At 50.7% G+C, this 23,136-nt stretch overlaps 1 protein-coding gene across 1 annotated transcript in view; it reads right to left on the reverse strand.

Moving 5' to 3' along the window:
* Positions 1-23,136, reverse strand: part of Tmem132c (transmembrane protein 132C) — a 267,501-nt gene that overhangs the window by 167,595 nt on the left and 76,770 nt on the right. Inside the window, exon 2 of the mRNA XM_048785911.1 lies at positions 11,856-12,741. Coding sequence (XP_048641868.1) covers positions 11,856-12,490 — 635 coding nt within the window. The 5' untranslated portion in view covers positions 12,491-12,741. The remainder of the gene's footprint in view (positions 1-11,855; positions 12,742-23,136) is intronic.

Genomic DNA, 23,136 nt, shown 5'->3' on the forward strand with positions numbered 1-23,136 from the left:
CACCCACTTTGCAATTCACGGCCTAATGGGCTATGTTGACTGGATTCAGTCTTGAGCTCTTCCGTCTCAGAAACACCGACACTGGTCCATCAATTGTGAGAGCCAGGCATTTGGCCGAGCACCTGGTCCAGGAAAGATTCATTAACAGCTAATGAAATGAAGTCAACTGATGTGTGGCCCCCTTTTCTGCCAAAGCCTTGTCAAGGATGGGTTCCATCTTTGCACAGTCCTCTCTGATTTATCACAGCCTTTTTCTTATTGTTCTTTTCTCTTTAAAGTAGGGACATTAAGACACGCTTCTTATAAAGTTTAGATGAACCAGATGTGGTCCTTGTTCTTTGGTAAACATGAAATTGGCCTTGATTTCCATGACGCATAGCCATTATCTGCAGCCAACATCTGGGAAAGAGCATTTCAAAGAAACAGAGGCCCTTGCACTGCTGAGCAGAGCTGTCTTGCACATCCCCGACGGTTCTTATCACACGCACAGGGTACATCTGTGACTCACTGAGACTCTCATGGTGAGACTGAAAAGAAATTGGTCATGACCCCTGGTTGTAGGAACCTACCTGGTGAGCAGCCATTTGTTCCCCTCAGAGTTTTTCCATGTCGGAACTGTTAATTGTCATTTAGGGCTGGGATACTCTTTGTTGGGGGAGGCAAAGAGGCTGTCTTGTGGATTGTAGGGCATCTCCTCCCACACATGGTCTCCACCCACTGGAAACTGGTAGCAACTTCCTCCCAATTTATACAACCAAAATCATTCCAGACATTGTCACAGATCTCTGCCCAAGTGCAGGTAAAACTGCTCCCTGGTTGAGAACCTCAGTTGACCTCAACAAACACAATGGCTTCCCTCCTCCCAGAAACTGTTGAGGCTGCTATACCGACTAGAGGTCATCAGCTAGCAGACTCCCAGTCCCTCTCACAGCTCTCAGTCAGGAGCAAGTACAGTGCAGCCTCTGTGACTTTGAGAAAAAATATGCATGTTAATAAAATGTGGGAATAAAAAAGCTAATATTTATTCATGTTTAATGTGTGCCAAGCATAAGTTAAAATTCTATTTCAGTTAAATCTCACAGTATCCCTGTACATAGGGGCTATTCTCTGCATACAGAAAGTGAGCACAGAGAGGGGCTCAGGAACCAGTCAGGTTGCACAGCTGGGAACCTGTGGTGCTGGCTTTGAACCTGGCCATCTGATATGCTGTGCTGCAGCTGGGTGGATGGATGTCACTTCTATTTGCTGCCTGGTGCACAAATCCTCCTCCTGCTAGCAGCTGTACTTCAGTTTTCTCTTTCCCAATGACCCCATATACACTTGTGGTCAACATGTTTTGGTGAGATCAATTCACCACTTCCTGCTCCAAGAGTAGCCTGGTGAATTAGCAAGCTTACATCAGCCAGTCACAGTAAATGGGTAAATGGATGAGATGTGGGGGTGTGGCCCCAACCAGGCCAAGGAAACTCAATTACAGGACATTTACTGGACTTATTATAGAAGAGAAGGTCTACTTAGTAATCTCAACACAGCCACCACCGGAGTCATCATGCAGAGCTGGTGAAATATGTACAAGAGGGAGGTGAAGGATGGAGACCTCATAGCCCAGGGGTGTCAGTCCAGCCCAGGGACACTGATGCCTGAATCCCCTGGCCTTTCAGTCTTGGGGGAAATGTCCATTTTAGTTCAAGCAGACTCTGTTTGTGTGTGGTTTTTTTAGCGGTGCTGGGGATGGAACCCCGGGCCTCATGTGTGCTAGGCGAGGGCTTGACCGCTGGGCTGTCCTCCCAGCCCCACTTTTCTGTTTTAGGTTAGCTTAAGTTGCAACTGGCACATTCCTCAATGCTCAGAGGCTGTCTGTGCATCTGTAGAGCAGCTGCCAGGAGGGTCGCCGGCTTCTCATGAGAGGACGACCTGGCCGCATCGCACTAACATTGCCTGGGAGCTCGGAAGACTTGTCCAGCCCCAGTCTCCAAAGGAGCCGACTGTGCCTCTCAGGACCCACAGATTCCATCCTGGCTGTCATGGGCTGGAGCAGAGGGGAGGCCCACATGCTGCTTTAACCTGGAGTGAGTTCTATTTTTAAAGGTCTCTCTGTAAATCACCTCAGAAAAGCAAGTGCATGGTGACTCGCGGTACCAGGGGTGGGTGTCACAGAGAAAGGTGAGACACGGTCCCCATCTCCCTGCACACTGTCCTCGGGGGCATTGTCCATGGAGTGGCAGCTGCTTCAGGTGCCAGAACCCTGGGCCTTTCTAGCCGGGGTTCTCCAGGTGAGATGGCAAAGGAGGAAGGTCCTGGCTAGGGGTGCTAAGAGGGCAGAGCCAGGCTGGAGAACAGGGGCTCCATCCTGGGACTGCCTGCAGCACAAAGGGACTGGCAAAAGGAACCCAGCCCTGGGGGCAGCGAGGCGGCCAGACAGGGAACAGCCCATGTGGCTGAGATCCACAGCTGTCCCCATCCTCCCTGACACCACATCCTCCTCCTGCCCCATGAGGTCTCCACATTCAGGCCTTTCCAAAACAAGTTCATGGTGCCTCTGGAGTAGACTGGAGCCGGTGGGTCCTGGAGAAAACTAAGAACTAATATATAGAAGCAACATGGTCCACGTCACCAAGAGCCGGGGAACAGGCTGGACCAGCAAGGGTCTGCAAGGGCCGATCTTCAACAAAGGGGGTGCAATCTGATGGCTCTCGAACCAGGAGTGCTTCTCATCTTTAGCCAAGAGCCCATTTAAGCTAATAAGGAGGTTCCAAGACATTGAGAATTCAGATGTCCCATGTCCAGGAACCCCTGAGTGGTAATACCATGTCACATACAGGACGTGTCCTCAATGCTGAGCTACACCAGGATACTTGCACATGGCATGCTCTTTCCGCAGTCTTTACTCTCCTGAGACTGCTCCCCTCTCCAAAAACCTCCCAGTGGAGAGACTGGGTCACAGGTCCACTTACACAAGCGTTAAACTCTGTGCCCTGGAGGAGCCTGTGGTTTGGGGAACTCAAGAATGAAACAACTTTTAAGTGGGTTAAGGAATGTGGAACAAAGGGCCAGGGGCGGGGGCTCTGGTTCCCCTCTCCTTTCACAGAGCTGGAGTTGATTTCATGTTCTGATGTTTCCCACAACAGTCGAGCCACTCTCTGGTGCCGCGGCAGGCCGCTGCCTGGCAACCCAGATGTGCTGCGGGGAGCTGGGGAGGGGCCGGGTCCGTGGCAGGAAACTCTATTTCTCTACTTCTTCCCAAGCAGAAAGAAAATCATTCCTTTCCTCTTTTCCAGAACACATTTACAATGACAAGCCATGGGAGATGGACGTGAGGGCTTCCTTAAGTGGCCTGCCGCTGGGGCAAGACTTTGAGACCGAGTGTGGGAAAACGAGTTTCTAGAATTTTCTGAGTTTGCTTCAAATTTGTAGTCAATGCGAACTTGACTGTGTTTTAGGGTCTCCTCCTCCTGACGATGAGTCTGGGAAGAGGCCAGACTGTCCTTGATCCCGCAGACTGATGTCCAGTGGAAATGAAGGGCCAGCAATTACCTGGGGCGATCCAGGTATCCAGAAAACGCCTTTGCCGGGGTTTTCACATCCTCAGACATTAAAGCAGCCAGAGAAAAACTGACTTGCTGAAGCTAAATCATAACAGCGTGGACACAGGCCCTGCTTAGTAAGGACAGCAGCAGTCCTGAGAGCACCTGTCTAGACTCAGGCTGGAGGCAAAGGCTCGACCTCCCCTTTGTAGCTGGGCCCTGCTGCAGTCCTGCCAAGGGCATGCAGCTTTCAGAAGAGCTAGGCGAGGCTGCACCTGAGGGGACGCATCTCCTCCAGAGGTGCTGAGCACTCCTCCTGCCTCTCACCCAGGTGGGGCCTAAGAATGTGACCTATTTGTAGACAGGATCTTTATAATTAGTTAAGGATCTCAAAACGGCATCCTTCTGGATTAGAGTGAGCCCTAAATCCAGTGATGGCTGTCCTTACATGAGAAAAGATGGGGGGTCTGGGGCACAGACATGTATGAACACAGAGGTGGATACTGAAGGTGTAGCCACAAGCCAAGAGACATGGAGGCTCACCAGTGGCTCAGAAACTAGAAGCAGAAAGAAGGACTCTTATCCTTGGAGGGAGTGTGGCCTGGCCAGCACCTTGATTTTCAACTTCTGACCTCCAGAACTTCGAGGAAAGGAAGTTCTGTAGCTTCAAGCCACCAAGTTTGGAGTTATTTGTTACAGCAGCAGCAGGGAACTGATACATACTTCTGCTCTCAGCCATGACTGGTGCAGGAGACGTCTGGCAGCCTACAGAGAAGGCGGGTCTGCCTGGGCAGCTGAAATATGATTCTGATGTTCACACATACAAGTGAAAAGACTCCAGTTACAAGCCCACACTTCCTGCTTCTCTTCAAAACCCACGGAATCTGGTTGCTGTGGTCTTACCAGCCCGCACACCAACAGTCGCTGGGAGTAGGTGAGTATTTGCCTCTCCAGAAATGGCATGCGAACTCCTGCTTGCTATGGCCCCTGGCCATTTCAGCTCCTAGTGTCCATGGTGCCACGTGCACTAAAGCCTGGCCACCAGGAGAAGGCGGGGCGTTGGGCTTAGAGCTGTGTAGCGTACTGGAGAATCAGTGCCACTGTCACCACCATCTGATTCAGGACATGCTCAGCACCTCAGAAAGAACCTCCGAGGCCATCAGCAGTCACTCCCCACTCCCCCGACCCCTGTTCTGGCAACAGTCTACCTCCAGTGTCCATGGATCTGCCCATTCTAGGTACCTTACGAGTAAGATCGTGCTACGTGTGGGCTTCTTGGACTGGCTTCTGTCACCCCGTGTCACCTCTCCCAGGTCCTGCATGCTGTAGTGGGTTTCATTCCTCTTAAACCTGAATCACCTTCTGCTTGATGGAAGCAGCCTCTTTAGTTGCTGGCTCGTGGATGATGGCCCTGGGGTGGTGGTCCTGGTGGCTCTAAGGCTCAATGCTGCAATGCACCTTGTGTGTGTGGTGTGGTTGTGCAGACGCCCCCTCCCACAAGCCCTTGCCCTGGGCTGGCTGGGAACGCAGAGTGTCTGCAATGGGTCAACCTTACGAAGTCCTCTGGGAGGAGGTGGAAGGTACCCTGTGAACCCCACCTGGATTCCCTGGTCACACAGTTAGGTTTTACGAACAAATCCACCTATAAACCTCATCTGGCTGGGAAACATCATGCTCATCCCAGTGTTCCCATATGAAAAGTCTGACAAGCCCTCCCCACACTAGGACACATCTCTGAAAGCTTTCTTCCCTGCCCAGTCTCTCTATTGATTGATTGGAACACACTAGGAGCAGATCTCGTCTGCTAAGCACACATGGTGACATGGTGGGGACCTTAGATGGTAATCACACTGGCCACTGCTTCACCCACCAGCTGGCCAGGATGGAACTGAAGGATGGGGAGGTCCTTCTTCCAGGAATTGGGAAAGACGGGTGCATGCCCTGCGCACCCCAAGGGCTGCCTACTTCTCTCTACTCTCGGGGTCCTGCCTCAGTGGGCAGGGCTGCCAAGGATGGGGTGCTCTTCCTGGCACAGCCTCTGCCCCTCCAATCTTCAGGGAAGATTCCTCCTCCCTTCACTGTGTTTCTAAAACTCAGATCTTAGGACTAATGGCCTGAAGGTGCCATTACCAGTCCTGGTGCATGAGGTCTACCCAGCGGGGCACTGGGAAGCTGGGCACTGGGAAGCTGGGCACATTGCCGTTCTGTTCTGCTGTTCTTTCAAAGCCAGAAACATGAGCAGATGGAAGGAGAGACTGTGCCTTTCCTCTGCTGGAGCGTCGACTGTGCCGCACTGGCACCGACCTCAGGGTCACATGACTGGAGAAAGGAGCTGAGGTCCAGAGGAATCCAGAAACTAGGGGGCTCCAAGATTGGAGGTTGTGTATCTCCTTTGCCTCTTAGACATGGACAGGGTCAGGGTGGGAACATGCAAACCACTTATTCACCAGAGCATCACTGCTGGGTGCCACCGTGTCCCTAGAATGCCCCAAGTGCTGGGATGTGTCATGGTCCTGTGGACCACAACCTTGGAGCCTCTACAATGGGGAGGGAGACAACCCATGTGGATGGTGAGGGTGGGAGACCATGAAAACAGAACCTAAGGGGAAGGGAGCTGTGGAGAGGCTGGGAAGGGGGCAGGGAGAGCCACCCTGAATGGGTCACCTGGAAGCAGGTGCGAAGGAAGCACCTGGCAGGAGATGCTTCAGGCAAAGCCCTGGTGGGGGGAGTGCTCTTCCAGACTTAGAGTCAGGCCTAGTCCCTTAAAAATGTTTGTGCATCTATTACAAACCCAGCGCTGCCCAGGTGCTGGTGAGGTAGGTAAGAACAAGCGTGGTTTGCCTTGAATTTGGGCTTATGAGGAGGGATTTCCTTTGTGCCCAGATCTGAAGCTGGGCTTCAGAACATAACGAGGAGCCCAGATGGTTGTTGCTTAGAGGAGGAAGCAAGAAACTTTCTCAACAGCTGTTACTCAAAGAACCGCGGAGGCATGAGCCACCAGCCCTGAGCCACCTCATCCCATCTTCCACCTGCATCCCACAGACCAGCCACAGGTCTAAGCACACCAAGGCTGCGGACATGGGATCTTGTCCTCCAGAGAACATCTGCAAAGTCTACAGACATTCTGATGGTCACAAGAGGGGCAGGGTTGGAGGGGCGCTTTTCCGCCAATGCCACCCACGCGGCCCTTCCAGGAACACCACACACCGGAAATCCCTCCTCTGGCACTTCCCCAACCAATGGGAACTCTCCAGGAATCCCCAGGAGAACTCCAAAGTAGCCGACAACAACAGGGGTCTAATATACAAATGAATACACAGCTTAACATAACCATCATCATCTCAATGGCTCGCTGGCGGCACCTCTCAACCACTCCCTTCTGGCACAAATGCCATGCGTCATTTCCACTGGCTGTGGCTCTCAGCATTCTGAGCCTGAGTGGATCCCTCCACGTCCCCAGTGGCCGTAGGTGGATACACAGGTTTCAGCCACCTCTGTGCTAGCTGAGAGGAGCCACGGTGTTTCCCAGAACCCAGAGCCTCGTACTACCAACTTTACTGTGAGACCGTATTGTGGAAATCCCCTTAGATTATTTGCTTGCTGGATATTTCCCCCTAAAACAATGATTTTAAGTATAAAACACATTTTAATTAAGATTAAGTATGTTCTCCAGAAAGGGTAGAGTTGCTCCCTCAGACCTCCCAGTACAGGGGCAGCCACTCATCCTTCACCCTAACGTCTGACCCCAGTGTCTCCTGCACCCATGTTAGAGCTGAATGTGGGGGTGCAGGCCTGCATTCCCAGCTGCTGGGGGGTGGGTGAATCTGGAGGATGGTGAGCTGGGCCAGCCTGGGCAAGAGAGCAAGACCCTGCCTCAAAAAATATAAATAAATAAAGTTAGATTGTGACTAACAAAACCTTCCAATTGCCCACATCTCAGAACAAGGCAAGTCCTTGCAAGGATCTGTGAGGCTCTGAGTGACCTGGATCCCAGCTCTTCCCTGAACTTACTTGCACCTCCTTCCATTCTATTTCACCCACAATGGTCCCTTACATTCCTGCAACCAGAAAGCAAGCTGCCTCCGGACCTTTGCACCTGTTGCTCCCAAGAACAAGCTTGACCCCCATGCCACCTTTATAGCAAGGCCTGCCCTGGCTGCAGCCTTCTCTAAGTCACAGGCTCGGCAGGCTCTATTCTTCTCTCTTGGCTCATACTTCTCACCACTTATTACTGTATGCGGCATTACTTCCTTATTTTGATTATGTTCATCTTCCTCCCCAAGAGCACAAGCCCCGCATGGGGAGAGAGCTGTGCTGTTTCCTTTGCTGGCGCACACGCATGCCTGGCAGATGGGAGCAGTAAACATTCACTGAATACAGATTCATCCACGGGAGAGACACATGATATCCACAGTGAAGACGGAAACCTCTTCATCAAAAGAAAGTGACTTTGAACACAAACAGCGGAAGGAAATGAGCCACATTTAAAAACTCCAACAGACAAGGCGAGGGCTGGGAGATGGACCTGTCTTTCTTTTGGTTTGCTTCTTCTACCACAAAAGCAAGGTGTGGGTAGCTGTTCTCCAAGTGTTTAGGGTGTGAGGACCAAGGCTGCTCCCTGTAGAATCAGCTGAATGAGAGCTACACCCAGACTGTGGGGACACTGATCTGCATCATGGTGACTGGCATCCTGCATGGTGCACCCCTGGAGTGCACGCAGCTGTCAGCACGCAGAGGTTGGGAGCCTTTCCAGCTGAGGGTCTGCCATTCACAAGGCCAGCTTCATTGAGGCCTGGGTTCTTTCACCCTGACCAGATGCTAAGCTCTTGGAGGGCTTCTGAGACACCGTGTGGCTACAGAAGCTAGTGTCCCTGAATACCTGTTGATATCTGGATACATGTGAGACTGGGAAGGAGGGCAGCCTTCCAGGTGGTGGTGATGATGATCTGGTGTGGTGACTTCTCTGTCCTTAGGCTTACATGGCCGGGCACTTGCTCAAACTGGGCAGTTTTTCCTAGGGACCGTCTTTCCCAATCGAACCTCCTCCCCTTTGAAAACAATCCCTTTCCCAGAAAGGGATAATGCACCTAGATTCTCCCATAATCCCAGTGACTCTGGAGGCTCAGGCAGGAGGATGGCAAGTTCTAGGCCAGCCTGGGCAACTTAGCAAGGCCCTGTCTCAAAATGAAAGATTCAAAGAGCCGGGGATGAAGCTCACTGGTAAAGTACCCCGGGACTAAAAACAAACACGAAACGAACAATAAACACCCAAACTCTGACACAAGTGCCACTTGCGGGTTGACTAATAATGTTCTGTCAGTGCCAATTTTCTAGGCTTGGCCAAGCTAATGGTTCTGTGGTTTGCTTCTGAGAGGAAACAGGAGAAGGTATATGGGAAAGCACTGTATCATTTTTTGCAATTTCTTATAAGTCTCTAATTTCTTAAAATGAAAAAGATTAAATATAAAAGAAACTTCTCACATGTTGGAGGAGCAAGGAAGCTTGTTGGAGAGAAGAAGAGGGACGGGGGATAGATGAAGGGAAGGAGATAATGACGGGATTCCACACAGAGAGAGATTCCATTTCACAAACCCCCAATGGACCATTAGTGCAGTTAAATTAAGCCAGGCCCTACAATGTCTTTACTGTCCATAACTTCTGGTTTTTTTTTTTTTTTTTTTAAGTAGTGCTATCACATCTTCGGAAGGAGAACAGATTGAGACACGTCTTCCAACAATTCCACCTCCACTGACTCCCCACCTGCCTGAGACTCAAATCCTTTCATCTGCACACGTGTCTGGGGCCCTTTTGTGTTTGGAGTTTCTAATGAGTGAATTGCTCTGGAGCATTTAAGAACTCTGCTTCCAGTTGAGGTGCTGCATCTTGGACAGGAGGTCAGGCTGACCTCCTCTCCCAAGGACCCTGGTCTGTGGATAGAAAGATCCAGGGGAGCAACACCCACAGTGTGACCAAGTCCGGAGTCCCACACCCTCTGCTACCCTCTGTGCTCTGAAAGCTCCCATCATTAAGGACAGGCCTGGTGCGATGGGAGTCAACATGGCTTTGAGGGTGACTGGTGGTGGTTTTGTGCAGAGTGCATGTCCTTTGTAGCTAAAATAGAATTCAATGCTCACCCAATCTTCAACAGATCATCACAGCCAACATTTTTATGTGCCAGACACTGTTATAAGTACCTTACAAGCAAATATTAGCCCATCAAATTGTCCCAATGCTATGCAAGGAGGCCCTTGAGCTCAATCTGTTTTTAAGATAAAGAAACAGAGGCACGAGGGGGTTGGTAACTTGCCAAGTCACACAGTTGTCAGTGGGAGAGACAGGATGGGACAGAGGACGCTGGCTGCAGGACTGACGTTCTCCTCCACCACATCTGGCTTTGTGATGGACAGTCCTGCCACAGCTCCTCCCTTCTGAGGGCAGCCGAAGGCCCTGGACCACAGACCCAAGGATGCAGGTGGCCCCACTCACAGTCACCCTGGGGGATGACAGCCTGCACTTCCCCAAGACAGACGTGTGGGGACACAAATGACCCTGCGGTATTACCTCTCCTTAGCAGTGCCTTCGGTCCCCATCTCCCTGTCTCCAAGTTCAAGAGCCAGGGCTGGGTGCCATCTGAAGTCAGCAGGGTGAAGGACTTACTGAGGACTAACCTCAGGCTCCCAGGCGGGCATTTCTCCCTACCCAAGGCCAGAGGAGCCAAACCCCATGCTGAGCATCCTGGCCACAGTCACAAGGTCATGACATCTTCAGGAAGTCTCCAGTGCACCGAGGTCAGGTCCCTTCCACACTGTGGCACGCCCCTTGCTGAACACGGGAGGATTACATGCAAATGACAGGAATCCGGTGGTGAGACCTTAAATCCCAGAAAAAGCATTGATTTCATAATGCCTCTGAGAAGATGTTGCAAGAGTCCCTCAATCACATCCAGAAACACCGGCAAGTGAGGATCCACAGAACTCAACACAGGAAGAAACAGCCAGCAGCACAGGCCTGGGTTCCCTTCCTCGCACCATAGGTGGATGGATGGATGGATAGATGGATAGCTAGATGGATGGATGGATGGATAGATGGATGGATGAATGGATGGATAGATGGATAAATGGATGGATGGATAGAAAGATGGATGGATAGAAAGATGAATGGATAGATAGTTGGTTAAAACAAGTAGAAAAAATGAAAGAAAAGTCACAAGGGTGTTGACAAAGAAGAAACTTCTGGAAAAAACTATTTGAATCTGAAGGACTAATAAATACCTTATGAGACTTACAGAAATCTGAACATTTCTTATAAAAAAGCGAAACTGACACTAACCATCTTTGTGGCCACATTACCAAAGGAAAAGGAACTGGAAGTGCCCATCACTTGCTATCACTCTGTTTCACAAATCTTTTCCCAAACAACTCACTTGACATGTGATTATTTTATTCTAAAAAGAACCAAAGCACAGCTGCAATGTAACCCAAGTCTTTCTTAAATATCAGAGAAAAAGAAAAACCTTGTTAATTTTCGTTTTTAAAATGAGTCTCAAACGAACATATTTTTCCTGATCGTGAAATCCCCTCCACGTTTGAGGATCTGCTGGGCAGCTTTTCCTCAGTGCTGTTACCCCAGGAAGCAAGTGCTCTCGAATCAACACTTTGAGACTTTCCAGAGTGACAGCAGCTAGCACAGCTTGGATTGGTAGATTGAGCCAGCCAAGGGGATGGCCTGCCAGGTGTCTTGGGTTCTTTTTAATTTAGGAATTCCTTGGCCTGTCTGTGTGTAGAGCACCTGGCTGCCTAGTTTTCTGTTGGATGTGCTCCTGAAGTGGCGCCAAGCTGACCCTGGGAACTGAGGCTTTCCCAGCCCCTAGCCAGTAACACGTGAGCCCACCATATTCAAGACTGTGAGCATCACCCCCAGCTCTTCTCCTGCACATGCAAGCCAGACATGACAGCCCCCAGTTCCTGCTCTGATATGCAACCCAAACTGCAGATCAGCACACTTAAAAGTAAAGCCAAAGCCACAGAAACACTCGAATCCCCCTGCTCAACTCCGATGTAAACCCAAGGCCCACAGAGGCTGGTTGCTTCCACCCTGCTTCTGCAGGCTACGTTTCTGCCCTCTCCCCTCGGTTGGGTCCCGCAGGACACACGGCGCAGGAGGAGCTGTTGAGTGACCCCATGGGCAGATGTAGGACTCAGCTTCCACTGCTGGGTGAAAGGGTTCTGATAGGAAGCAAAAAGCACTCTTCCTGACCATCTGTGCCCAGGCATGGAGTGGGACCCCACCCTAGACATACCAAGGATGGCCAGGGGCCAGTGTGGCACCTACCTCAGGATGAAGAAATCCACGGTAGAGTTGCTGGAGATGGTGACGTAGGCAGTGACCACGTCTCCCTGCTTCACAGGTCGGGAGGGCAGCCAGATGACCACGTTGGCGTCCAGGCGCAGCTCGCGGAGCTGGGCACTGTCCTGGGTGCGGTACAGGCCCACGGTGCCAATCCTCTGCAGGTGCGAGGTTGCTTCCTGCAGACCCCCCTTCCCTGGGCGAATGGCATTGCCCTTCCTGACGTCATCCCCGGTGCAGTCCCCTCGCTCGCTCCCTGGCTGCACGGTGTAGTAGAGCTCCACGGGACTCCCCTCGGGCTGCTCCATGGGCTTCCGCCTCCCCACCACCATCAGGGGGCTGAACCAGCTGGCCGGGAGCTCTAGCTGGGCCACACACAGCCCCAGGTCCCCGCCCAGCCGGCAGCTGCCCCTCACCTCCCGGGTCTCCCGGAAAGCAAAGACCCGCAGGCAGGGCAGCCTCTCCGTTGCCCGATGGTCGTCCCAATCTCTGCCCACGATGTAGAAGAGGATCTGCACCTTGGGCCGGCTCAGGTAGATCTTGTCCCGCAGGATGTAGGCCTTCAGTTTCCAGTTGAAAGTAAACTTGTTGGTTGGGCCTAAAAAATTTGAGGTCGACATGAAGTCCAGAGGCACAACCTTCTCTGCAGAATAAGGCCCATAGCTGGCATTCAGCACTGGGGGCTGCCTGGCTCTGTACACGAAGAAGGACTCCACCCGGGACTGCAGGCTGGCATTGCCCAGTGGGTCCTGGCTGGCCTCCTTCAGGAAGAAGGAGCTCTCCGCTCTGAGGATATGGTAGCTCACCGGCAGGTAGGGCGGCAGTGAGGAGAATCTCTGAATGCTGTCTGTGACCCCGCGACCCTCTATCACTAAAAGAGAGAAAAGAAAGGAAAGAAAAAGACAAGATTAACAGGCTGCTGAGAGGTTCCCAGGTCTGTGAGCAACTCAGAAATGAAGGCTGGAATTCAGAAGTCCACTTGGCCAGAATGTTTATATTCTTTCTAGAAATAGCCAGTAAATGACTCTAGAGGGCCCACCAATTATGCACTCCTATTGGATGTAAAATGCAGAGTCTTGGGCAATGATGGTCAATGATTGGTGGTCATCTCCCATGGTTCAGCCCAGCGGAAAGCTGCAAACCACCTGTGAGATCTACTATACATGAGATTAAGTTGTATTCAAGGGCACTGGGACATGAATAGGAAAACAGCCCGATGGAATAGAATGAGGTTCATAAATAAGTCCAAGAACATCTGAAGCTTTGTGTGTGATAAGGACATCATCTCAAATATGAATACAATGGGACCACTGGGTAGCCATCTGGGAAAAAATAAAGGTAGATCTATACCTCTTAGCACACATAGGAATAAGCTTCAAATGTACTAGTGATTTGAATGAAAGCAAATGAAGTATTTTAAGTGTTAAATAAAACGTGAATGATCTCCTCAATAATCTAAGTGTAGGAACGGTTTTCTAATTATAACTCAAAATCCACATGCTTTTAGTAAATTACAAATTTGCCTATATGATTTAAAATATTTGCATTTAAATACCATAGACAAAGGCAAAAGAAAGCTGATAAATCGGGAGAAAATTATTTTCAGTGTATATATTACAGATAAAGGGCTAATATCCCTAATTGAAAAAAAAAAAAAAACACAAAAAAACTGAGAAACGGCAAATAGACAATTCACCAAAAAATATACTAAAATTTCCCTTACATATATGAAAATTACCTATCCTAACTTAATCAGCAAATACTAATTAAAACTGCAAACCAAGACCATTCCCCCTATCAGATTGGCAGATAAGGGCACCGGGAGGCAGCAGAGACTCAAGTAGCTTGCTTCTGGCCAAGAAAAGGGAGTCAACTCTTTCGGAAGGCAATTGGCAGTGTCATGACATACACATTTTCCTTTGACTCAGTGACCCTGACTCCTCAAAATCCACCCTGAAGACACAAGGAGGGCATACACAAGGTGTGCACAGGGTCCTTCAATGCAACCTTGTTTCCAAATGAGACAGATTTTGCAACTATGTTACATTTTCCATAGACACATTCCCATGTAGGAAAATGGCAGAATAAACTTGGGTACATCCACGCATCGCAGCACTTCAGCTGCAAAAAGAGGAGCAAGCTCTGTGTGGACCACTGTGGAGAAAATTCTAGAACATCACACACAGTGAAAAAACCAAGTGCAAGAGACGTTTTGCCTTTTGTGTATCAGAAAGAGGGAGGTGATAAAACACAAACATGTCTGCTTATTTGTGTGAAACCACACAGAAAGAAGGGAAAACTCAGCCCCTATGGGATTGGTTGTCAAGAGGGGCAGGATGGGAACAGGGCTGAAGGAAAGGGGGCCAAGGACAGGTAAAGGGGCAGGACTGGTGAGCATAGTCCCTAGTGTGGTTCTGATGCTCGAGTCATGTTAACATTTTGCATATGATATTAATAATCACAACAAGGATGAACAAAAGCCCCAAATTAACTGCGGACAAGAACAGATAAACTTAATTCTGTCTCAAAGGAATCCAGAAACCAGACTGAAGAAGGGTGGGGAAGATCAAACCCAAGCAAGCTGGACACACATTTTTTGCTCTGTATCCCAAGGCTAAAGACAAAGAAGAACTGTTTTACGGTATAGTTAGAAAACTTGTTTTGGGCAGAAGAATGGATTAGCAATTCTGAAGCTGCTTTCTGTGCAGTGTAGGATTGAGTGAATGAGAAATATGTAGAGAATATAGGAGTCGGTCTCAACTGTCAGGGAAGAGGTAACAAAAAATAGGAAGACGGGGCCCGGGAGGGTGCCTGCAGTATGTTAGAAGGAGGCTGAGGGCAGAGCAGGCTCTTGGTGATTTAAGCATCCAGATAAATGATGATGGTACAGGATTATTAACCACTCAATGAAGTAAGAACCCCTGATTTGTTATTGATGAAATAAAGTTAGGTGGGAGGGAACATTTTCCCTTGTGTCCTGATCCAAACTGGTGACAGCATTCACAGCACTGACAGATTGAGGCAAGAATCGTGAATGGATACTAAAACTCGGTGAGAGTTTCATGAGCCAAGGGATATTCCGTTCCTTCCAGCAGGAGAGCCCCAAGTGGGTCACTAAGGAATAATCACAGGTTTCAGGAGAAACAGGGCAGGAAGCACTTGAACCAAGGGACCAGATTTCACACCAGCAGTCATGGAAGAAATAGACATCTTGCTCCCCTTGCATGCACCCAGGAGAAGGCAGAATCAATTCCCCTGTGTTCCTGCAAATATTCACACTAAAAGTCGCGTAATTTACATCTAATGATGAGAAAAGTTCTGAGGGACATAATTTGAAATAACGGGCCTCTCATCAAAATGCCCAGGCCAAGAGCAACAAGGAGTGATTGGGCAAATGTCTCAGAGACGTGGAACCCAAGGGAACATGGAGCAATTTTCTTTTCCCATCAAGAGAATTTTTAGAACAAGTGGCAAAATTTGTTGTCTCCAAAATATTTAGTAAAATTGGATTAAAGTCACTTTCCTCATTTTGATAACTGCAAAAGTTGTATAAAAGGCTATCTGTATTTTTTAATTTATTATTTTAAAATATTATTAAAAATTATTATTAAAAATATCATTAAAATTTTTTTAATGGTACTCGGGATTGAACCCAGGGGTGCTTTACCACTGAGCGACTTCCCCAGACCTTTTTATTGTATTTTTGACAGGGTCTTGCTAAGTTGCCCAGGCTGGCCTTAAACTTCAGTCCTCCTGCCTCAACCTCCTGAATCTCTACTATCACAAGTGTATGCCACCACCCCTGGCTAAGGCTATCTTTATTTTTCAGAAATACATTCAGAAATATTTAGTAATAAAGTGATGTGTCAACAATGCATTGTCAAATAACTTGGGAGGTAGAGGAAGCAACTCATGTGAAAGCTAATGTGATAAAAATTTTCTTATTTAAGGAATCTGGGAAAAAGATATATGGAATTCTTTTTACTATTCTTGCAACTTTTCCTTAAGTCTCAGACTGACAACATAAAAAAAATGCTCAGTGGAATAAATAATATGAAAGAAAGAAAGAAAGAAAGAAAGAAAGAAAGAAAGAAAGAAAGAAAGAAAGAAAGAAAGAAAATGTCATCTGCAGGTTAAATCAAAATCTACTGGGGGCTGGGAGGTTCCCTACTGAGGCAGGGAAGAGCAAGAGCCACCCTTAATGTCACCTGTCACCTCTCCCACCTGTTGTGTCTGCATTCATCCCAGCTACCAACTGCAATAAGCCAGCTAAACTCCCTGTGGAGCATTACATTGTTAGGGGACTACTAGGGACTCCCTGTACCCAGGACCCAAGAATTCACAGCACTCCAAGCTCTGCAAGCCCACCTCCTTACCCTGGTCTTCCAAAGCCCCAGGAAACTCAAGATAGGCTTGGTACATGACTGACAGAGAAGCAAGGCACTCTTTCCAACTGACCCTCCTGTCCCTCCTCCAGCTCATGCCAGCACATGTCCCCAGCATCTGGGACCATCTTGCTCACTGTCCTCTGAATGTGTCCCTAATCCTTTCCTGCAGGGACACTGGTGGTACATCAAAGCTGGCTTTGGTGCTGCAGCCAAATGAACTTGGGTTGTCGAGGTGGCTCTTCAAAGCCACACTGCTCTTCTGGTTCTCTGCCAGGAGGCCCTGTTCTGAGGTGGCCCACAGCAAGGGCACCTTAACCCCCATCTCTGTCCTTCAGATGGCCCAGCCCTTCCACCTCCACACTCATTTCAGCACCAGCTTGGAACACACTCAAAAGCTCCTGCCAAGGTACGGCATTCCAGAAAGAGCTCAGGATCTATCTCTGAGAATCCACAACGATCTAAGCAACTCGGGGAATTTTGTAACATCTAGCAGGCTAACTGCCACATCTAATGCTTTTATTTTGAAGTATTCATCTCTGTCCAAAAAAGCTCTTAAAACTTGAAGTGCAGAGATTTAGAGGCTCATTTTCTGGGGAGGGGAGTGGGCCAAGGACTCCCAAAGCTGCAGAATGCAGGATGGAAGGCACCCGGTGTCAGGGGCCGTCCTCAGGAGCACTTGTCAGCAAGCCCTACCTCACTCTCCCTGCACCTAAGAGCCGGACAGGGACTTTCCTCTACTTTTTTCCCCCTTTTAACTAAAAACAAATTCTAAACGGTGAACCTTCTGTTCTTGAGCAGATGCTCTTTAGTCTCTGCAGACTGGAGTGTCTGCCTCCTCTTGTGGGCTTCATCCATTATTTGAAGAGTCCATTTTTTCCCCTTGGGGTGGAACAGAAAGCATACAGCTTCTATCTTTCCACTGAATCTAGTTCTGAATTCTCCTGGGCCATGAGATTTACCTGAGCCCAGATGTGGTCAGGGAAGGAGTGGGGTCTCGGCCACAGTCAGATCCAGGCTTGATCTACTCCCCTGCCGTGGGGTCCTGGCCAAGTTCTCAGTTTCTGCAAACTCATTTCCACAGAAGGACAGACACGTAAGTGGACAGATCTGGCTACAGAGGGCCGTAGTAGCAGCGGTGGCAGCTCAGTTACAAAATGGCCCTGTCTCTTCCTGTGTCTACACTGTGTGTGACCTTCAAGAGGTGAGGCCTATTGTTCCACCTCTGGAATTTCTTTGGCCAACAGAATATGGCGGATGTTCCAGCACTGAGCCTAGGTTTCCAGATGTCAAGCAAGGGAGAGGTGGGACACTTCCATTCCCTACCTTCTGGAGATTCATGAAATCCCCCAAAGGAACCAGGCCAGGCAGTCCTGTGGGGCTGAGAGGTCATCAGAGGAGAGCAGCTATCCTAGCATCCTGAGGTGTCCCGAGGAGAGTGGGCCTTTCCGCACCAGGCAGCCCACAGCCAGCCCCAGAGGAGAGAGGGAGCCTGGACCAGCCCAGCCCAGTCCTGCCCAGAACAGGATCCCTGGTTCTAGGAGACGTGCCACTTGATCTCAGCCTCCAGCTCTTTGGGTATTTTTCAAGAAGCAACCCCTGACCATCAAGAGTAGACCTTGGGCTGGGCTGGGGCTCAGTGGCGGAGCTCTTGCCTAGCCCGTGTGAGGCCCTGGGTTCGACCCTCAGCACCACATCAAAATAAATAAATGAAATAAAGGTATTGTCCATCTACAACTAAAGAAGTATGTTTTTTTTTTTTTTTTTAAAGAGTAGACCGTGTTGGGGATGTGATTTTTAAATGCCTTGGAATTGAAGATAGTGAGCCCAGAATTCCAGGCAGCTCTTCGAAGTCCTGCGAGGGAGGTACCACCAGGGCCACTTCCTACCGGGGAGGTTCCACCTATCTCGAGTCCTCCCACCTCAGGGCCGGCCAGGGCTGCCCTTTCTGCCCTGCTGTGCATTTGGTTTCTAGCTCCCCTAGGCTCTTCTCGGCGGTGGTCCCGAGCTCCACACCAGTGCAGCGTCCCTCTTGGTCCCTGGTGGCCCGGCCCCTACCCGGCTTCTCTCCGTCTTCTCTCCCACTGAGTCGTCTTCACGTTTGTTCCTGGGTGTGGGGTTAGCAGCCCTCTCCCCCAGTGGACTGGCAGTCCCACGCAGGCAGGGGGATGCTTTTATTCATCACAGTCCCCTCCTGCCTGGCCTACTGTGTGCACAGTAGTGTCCCACAGGATGCTTGAGGTGTGGTGTTTGGCCAGCCGGTGCAGATTTAGGTGAGGAAGAGGGCACGGGTGTGAGGCAGAACAGTCCTGGCCACAGATCTGCAGGCAGGACCTCCCTCACACACTCCAAGGACTGGAGTTGCTGTCCCGGCATCCTCTGCAGGGGTGGCAAGTCCCTGCAGACATTCAGTGTCAGGGCCTCGGACATTCGGAGGAAAGCTGGTCTTCACTAGTGTCCCCCTGGCCTTTCAGCCTATCCCAGAAGTAAGCCAAGCTCAGCTAACACGCCTGCAGCAGATAGGAAGACTCTTCTGTTCACCCGTGAAGGCAGGCACCAGAGGTGCCCATCCGCGGGGCTGCTGACCTCCACGCACACTTCACTAAGCAAGCGCCTGCCCTGGCCACCTGGGACAGCCTTGTGCACACGGCTCCACCTGAGGTGGCGTTCCAAGCTTGGGATGGCCCCTCCCCTTCATGACTTCAGGCAGACTTTTAGGCACTGTTAATTAGCCAAGAACCTTACTAATAATCAACAACTTTATTGATTAGAATTAAAGTTAGTAATGCATTAATGTCCATGAAAAAATAAGCTCTTCAAATTAAAAAAGATACGAGCGTGCTTAAAATACAAACACAAGGTCACAAGCTCCAGTTTGCTGCCTGCCGAGAGGTCAGGCCCTCTCATCTGACCTTGGCTTGTTAAATGGGAAGCTTATTCAGTGTCAGGTGGGAAGATCAAGTGGCACCTTCTCTTCATAGAATGATTCAGACAGAATCAGGAAGGGGATCGCTTCTCAGTGGTGAGAGTGATTTCAAATCACGTCTGGAAACCAGCAAACACAAGTTCATGTGAGCGGCTCCCCCAGCCCCGGGGTGTGCACAGCCCCATTAGTACCCCCTGGGTGCCACCCCCACATATCCTGGTGACGGGAAGCACAGGCCCAGCAGACCAAAGGAGCACAGGTGATGGCCAGCCCTGGGCTGGGTTCTCCTGAAGCCTCCTGTCCCAGCTGCAAGGAAACCGCCCCGCAGCTGCCATGAGGCTGAGTCCAGAATCCTTCCTCTGCACCAGTTTATCTGCTCCACCAACATCCCCCAAAAGACAGGACAGCTGAGTGGTTTTGTGGGTCTGATTGGCCCCTGGTTAAGCCCAGAGCTGGCTTCCAGAGGCCGAGGCCTAGTGCTGGGGGTGGCTGACAGCCGCGCCCCCCCATCCGGCCTCCGAGCAGACAGCAGGGTCCCTCCCTGTCTGCCTTCCTGCTTATCCACGTCCTTCATCTGCACTTGCTGTCACCGTCAGGGATACTGTGTCCCCATCGGCTGTTCATCCGAGAACTCCACTGCCAAGCCACTGCGGAAATTTGAGTTTTTGAGATTCTGAGATACTGGACACGGGAGATGGCCGTGCCACTCAGCACTGAGGAGCAGCTTGTGGGAAATGCCCTGTGAGCCAGCGAGCCACACTGCCTCCACCACGAGGCTCTCCTGCAAGCAGACAGGTGGGTTCCTCAGACGCCGTCCTCTCTGGGCTGGGGTGGAAGGCTGGGCAGTGCCTGGGCAGTGGAAGGGAAGGGAAGGGGGCAAAGAGCGGCGCGAGCAGGAAGCACAGAGGGAATGCTGAGGATCTGGTATGTGGACAGGAGGTCCGGCCAGCCAGGAATGTGGGACCAGACCTTGCTCTGGACAGTGTGAGCAGGGGCTGCCCACGGTCCTGTGGGAATAGTCACAGTGGTGTAATGGCTTTGAACAGTCAATGGTGGCCCATGTATGATGACGATCCTTGCAAGACTGGAACAGACCTGGAAAGTTCCTCTTGCCTCGTGACACTGTGGCTGTCATTATGTTGCAGTGCAAAGCAAGACTTGTACTTCTGTTGGGAGGCTGCTGGGTGCCAAGCTAATGCACAGCCAGGTGTATAAACAGGTGGTACAGCAAGTGTGCATAGCACACGATACTTGATAATGACAACAGGTGACAGTGTCCCTGGACCGTGTGCCTACGACACTGTGTTTTTATTGGAGGAGTGTCCTCCTTTGACTTTTAAAACAGTTAACTGTAAAACAGTAGCAGTGGTATTCGGGCAGAAGCCCTGAGCACCTGGTATTTACCACGTCACTGGACCGAAGCAAGGGCCATGCCCAGAGACTGGCGCATGCCACCACGACCCGTGTAAGCACATTCCGTGGCGTTCCAACAGGGATGGCGCCAGCTAACCACAAGATTCTCAGGAGATGCCACGTCGTTGGGCGAGGGTGCCCACCAGGTGGCCCTTCTTCTGCAGCAAGACAAGGTGGAAACCTCTTGGAGTGGGAGCCCAGCACTATAGAATTGCCTTCGGGAGAGCAGAGGGCTTCCCCAAAGGCCATCCCATCACTGACTCTCAGAGGAAGGTGATCTGGTCCTCCAGCAGACAGTCGGCAATGTCTGGAGACACCCTGCAAAAGGGAGGAGGTGCTGCTGGCGTTGAGGGGCCGAGGCCTGATGTCCCTGAGAGCCTCCAATACACAGAGCAGCCCCGCCACACAGAATTGCCCAGGCAAAGGGTGCGTGGGGCCCAGGTGGAGGAATCTGCCCCAGTGACCTACTCAGAAAGGAAGGGGTTTGTCAGAGTGGTTTAATTAGGAAGGAACATGATTTTAGACAAAATCTTCTCCAGCACAGGAACTAGGAAAGCATTGCAGTAACCATTCCTGAAGTCAGACCATGTCCCCAGGAATTAATGAAGTCCTGTCCCCAAACTGAGAACTTTTTTTTTTCATTTGTTTTGCAAATTCTTTAAACTTCTGAGACTCAGAATCTGCATGTCTGTAATGGGAATCACACAAGCTCCTCAGTAAGAGCCACAAAGTTCTGAGCAAGCTTGGCGAGGCGAGACTTGTTCCTTCCTACTGATGTTACCATCATCATTTCAATAATGTTTATGAGTATAGCAAAAGGCTCTCACAGCCTCGATATGGGGGACATCCATCTGCCCCCCACCCCCGTGAGGATGGAAATCTTCAAGGGAGGTGAGGAGATTCCTCCAAAGTCCCTGCATGCTCTGTAGCAGACACCCCTCCATGCATACAGGTGATATCAGTCACCTGAAGAGCATAGCTTGCTTGTCCCCAAGTGCCACATGCAGAACCCAGGCTGGGATTACCTTCCACGACTCACAGAAGCTTCCTTGAAACATAGCTGGCCTGAACCTCTCCCCTCCCCCACACATGTTTTATTAATGATCTCAGATCCGGCTTCTCTCTCTCCACTAAATATGAAACAAGAGGCACCTTGACAAGTGGATTATTTGACTTTGACGCCTCCTCTGAAACAACCCCAAATGTCCTTTGCTGACACTGTTTGCAGTTCTGTAAGAGCAAAACTCCCCTATAGAGAACCTGTACCCTAGACCCCGGGGCTGAGCCTGGGAAGGGGATGGTCTCCCTCCAGGAGAAGCCCTGCGACCCTCAGGAGCCCCATGGTCAGACCTCCATCCAGGGCCAGGAGCCTCACCTCTCCAAGAGGGAGGCTGGGGGACACCAGAGCCTCAGACTTGGCAGCACCGAGTGGTGCCTTGGGCGGGCACAGGGGGGCATTTACCAGGAGGGGTAGGAACCTGGAACAGCTGTTCGCTGCCGGGCACTAGGCCTTCCAGAGTCCAGCTTGGTCCTCTGGAGGCCTGGGGACCTCATGCCCAGGCTCACGGGCTCCGCTGGCTCAGGCCAGCATCCTCCCAGGACAGGCCTGCTGAGTGATGCCCTGCTGAGCCCCGTGGTCCCTCTTGCTCCTGGGATAGCAGGAAACAACAGATTTTCTCGTCCACTGGAGGCGGGAAGTCTGGAGTTGAGACCAGTGAGCTGTGCTCCCTGTGGGGGCCTCACGGAACATGCCCTTCTCCTTTGCATTTTCCAGACGACACACCTTCACTGGTTGTTAGAGTTTGTAAACAAGTCAGGATGGCGCCTGGCAAATGTTAGAGTCTGTAAACAAGTCTGGATGGCGCCTGGCATTTTGCCAGAGGGAGTGGTTTGTGAAGTAATGCCAGCGAGCCATTAAGTGTGGAGATTCCTTATTGGTTGATTGCTGTATCGAGTTTATGTTAATTAGATAAGCTGTGTGGAATGTATAAATACCTCTGTTGTCCTACAATAAACGGCTCCCACTCCTGCTGTATCAATCTACACAAGTTGTTCGTCACCCCCCGGTAATTTTGCCCAGCCAGCCATACTCCGGCAACTGGTCTATGGTCTCTTCTCACTAATCACAGCCAGTGGCTCGGCGGCTCCTTCCCCTCTGATCCCCTCTCTGCCTCTCCAAGGAGCCTCCTGGTGACAGTGGCCCAGCTGGGTGACTCAGGGATGCCCCATCTCAGACTCCTCAACCGAGTACCCCTGCAAAGCCCCGAGCCACAGCAGGATGCACATCTGTAGGCTCTGGTGGTTGGGACAGAGACGTCACTGGGAGGGGGCATGTCTGGTTGTCACCCGTGTTCACCATCCCTTGCTGTGAGCAGATACCCGAGACAGATTGAGTTAAAGGAGGAAAGGCCCCTTTTGGCTCACAGCCTTGGAGGGTGAAGTTCACAGTGACCTGGCTACCATTCTGGGGCGTGGGGCCAGGCAGAACAGAGGGACACGGTGCATGTGGTGGAGCAGCTGTCCCCTACCAGCAGCTGGGAAG

This window comes from Marmota marmota, unplaced genomic scaffold (genome assembly GCF_001458135.2).
Source record: "Marmota marmota marmota unplaced genomic scaffold, marMar, whole genome shotgun sequence".
Lineage (NCBI taxonomy): Eukaryota > Metazoa > Chordata > Mammalia > Rodentia > Sciuridae > Marmota > Marmota marmota.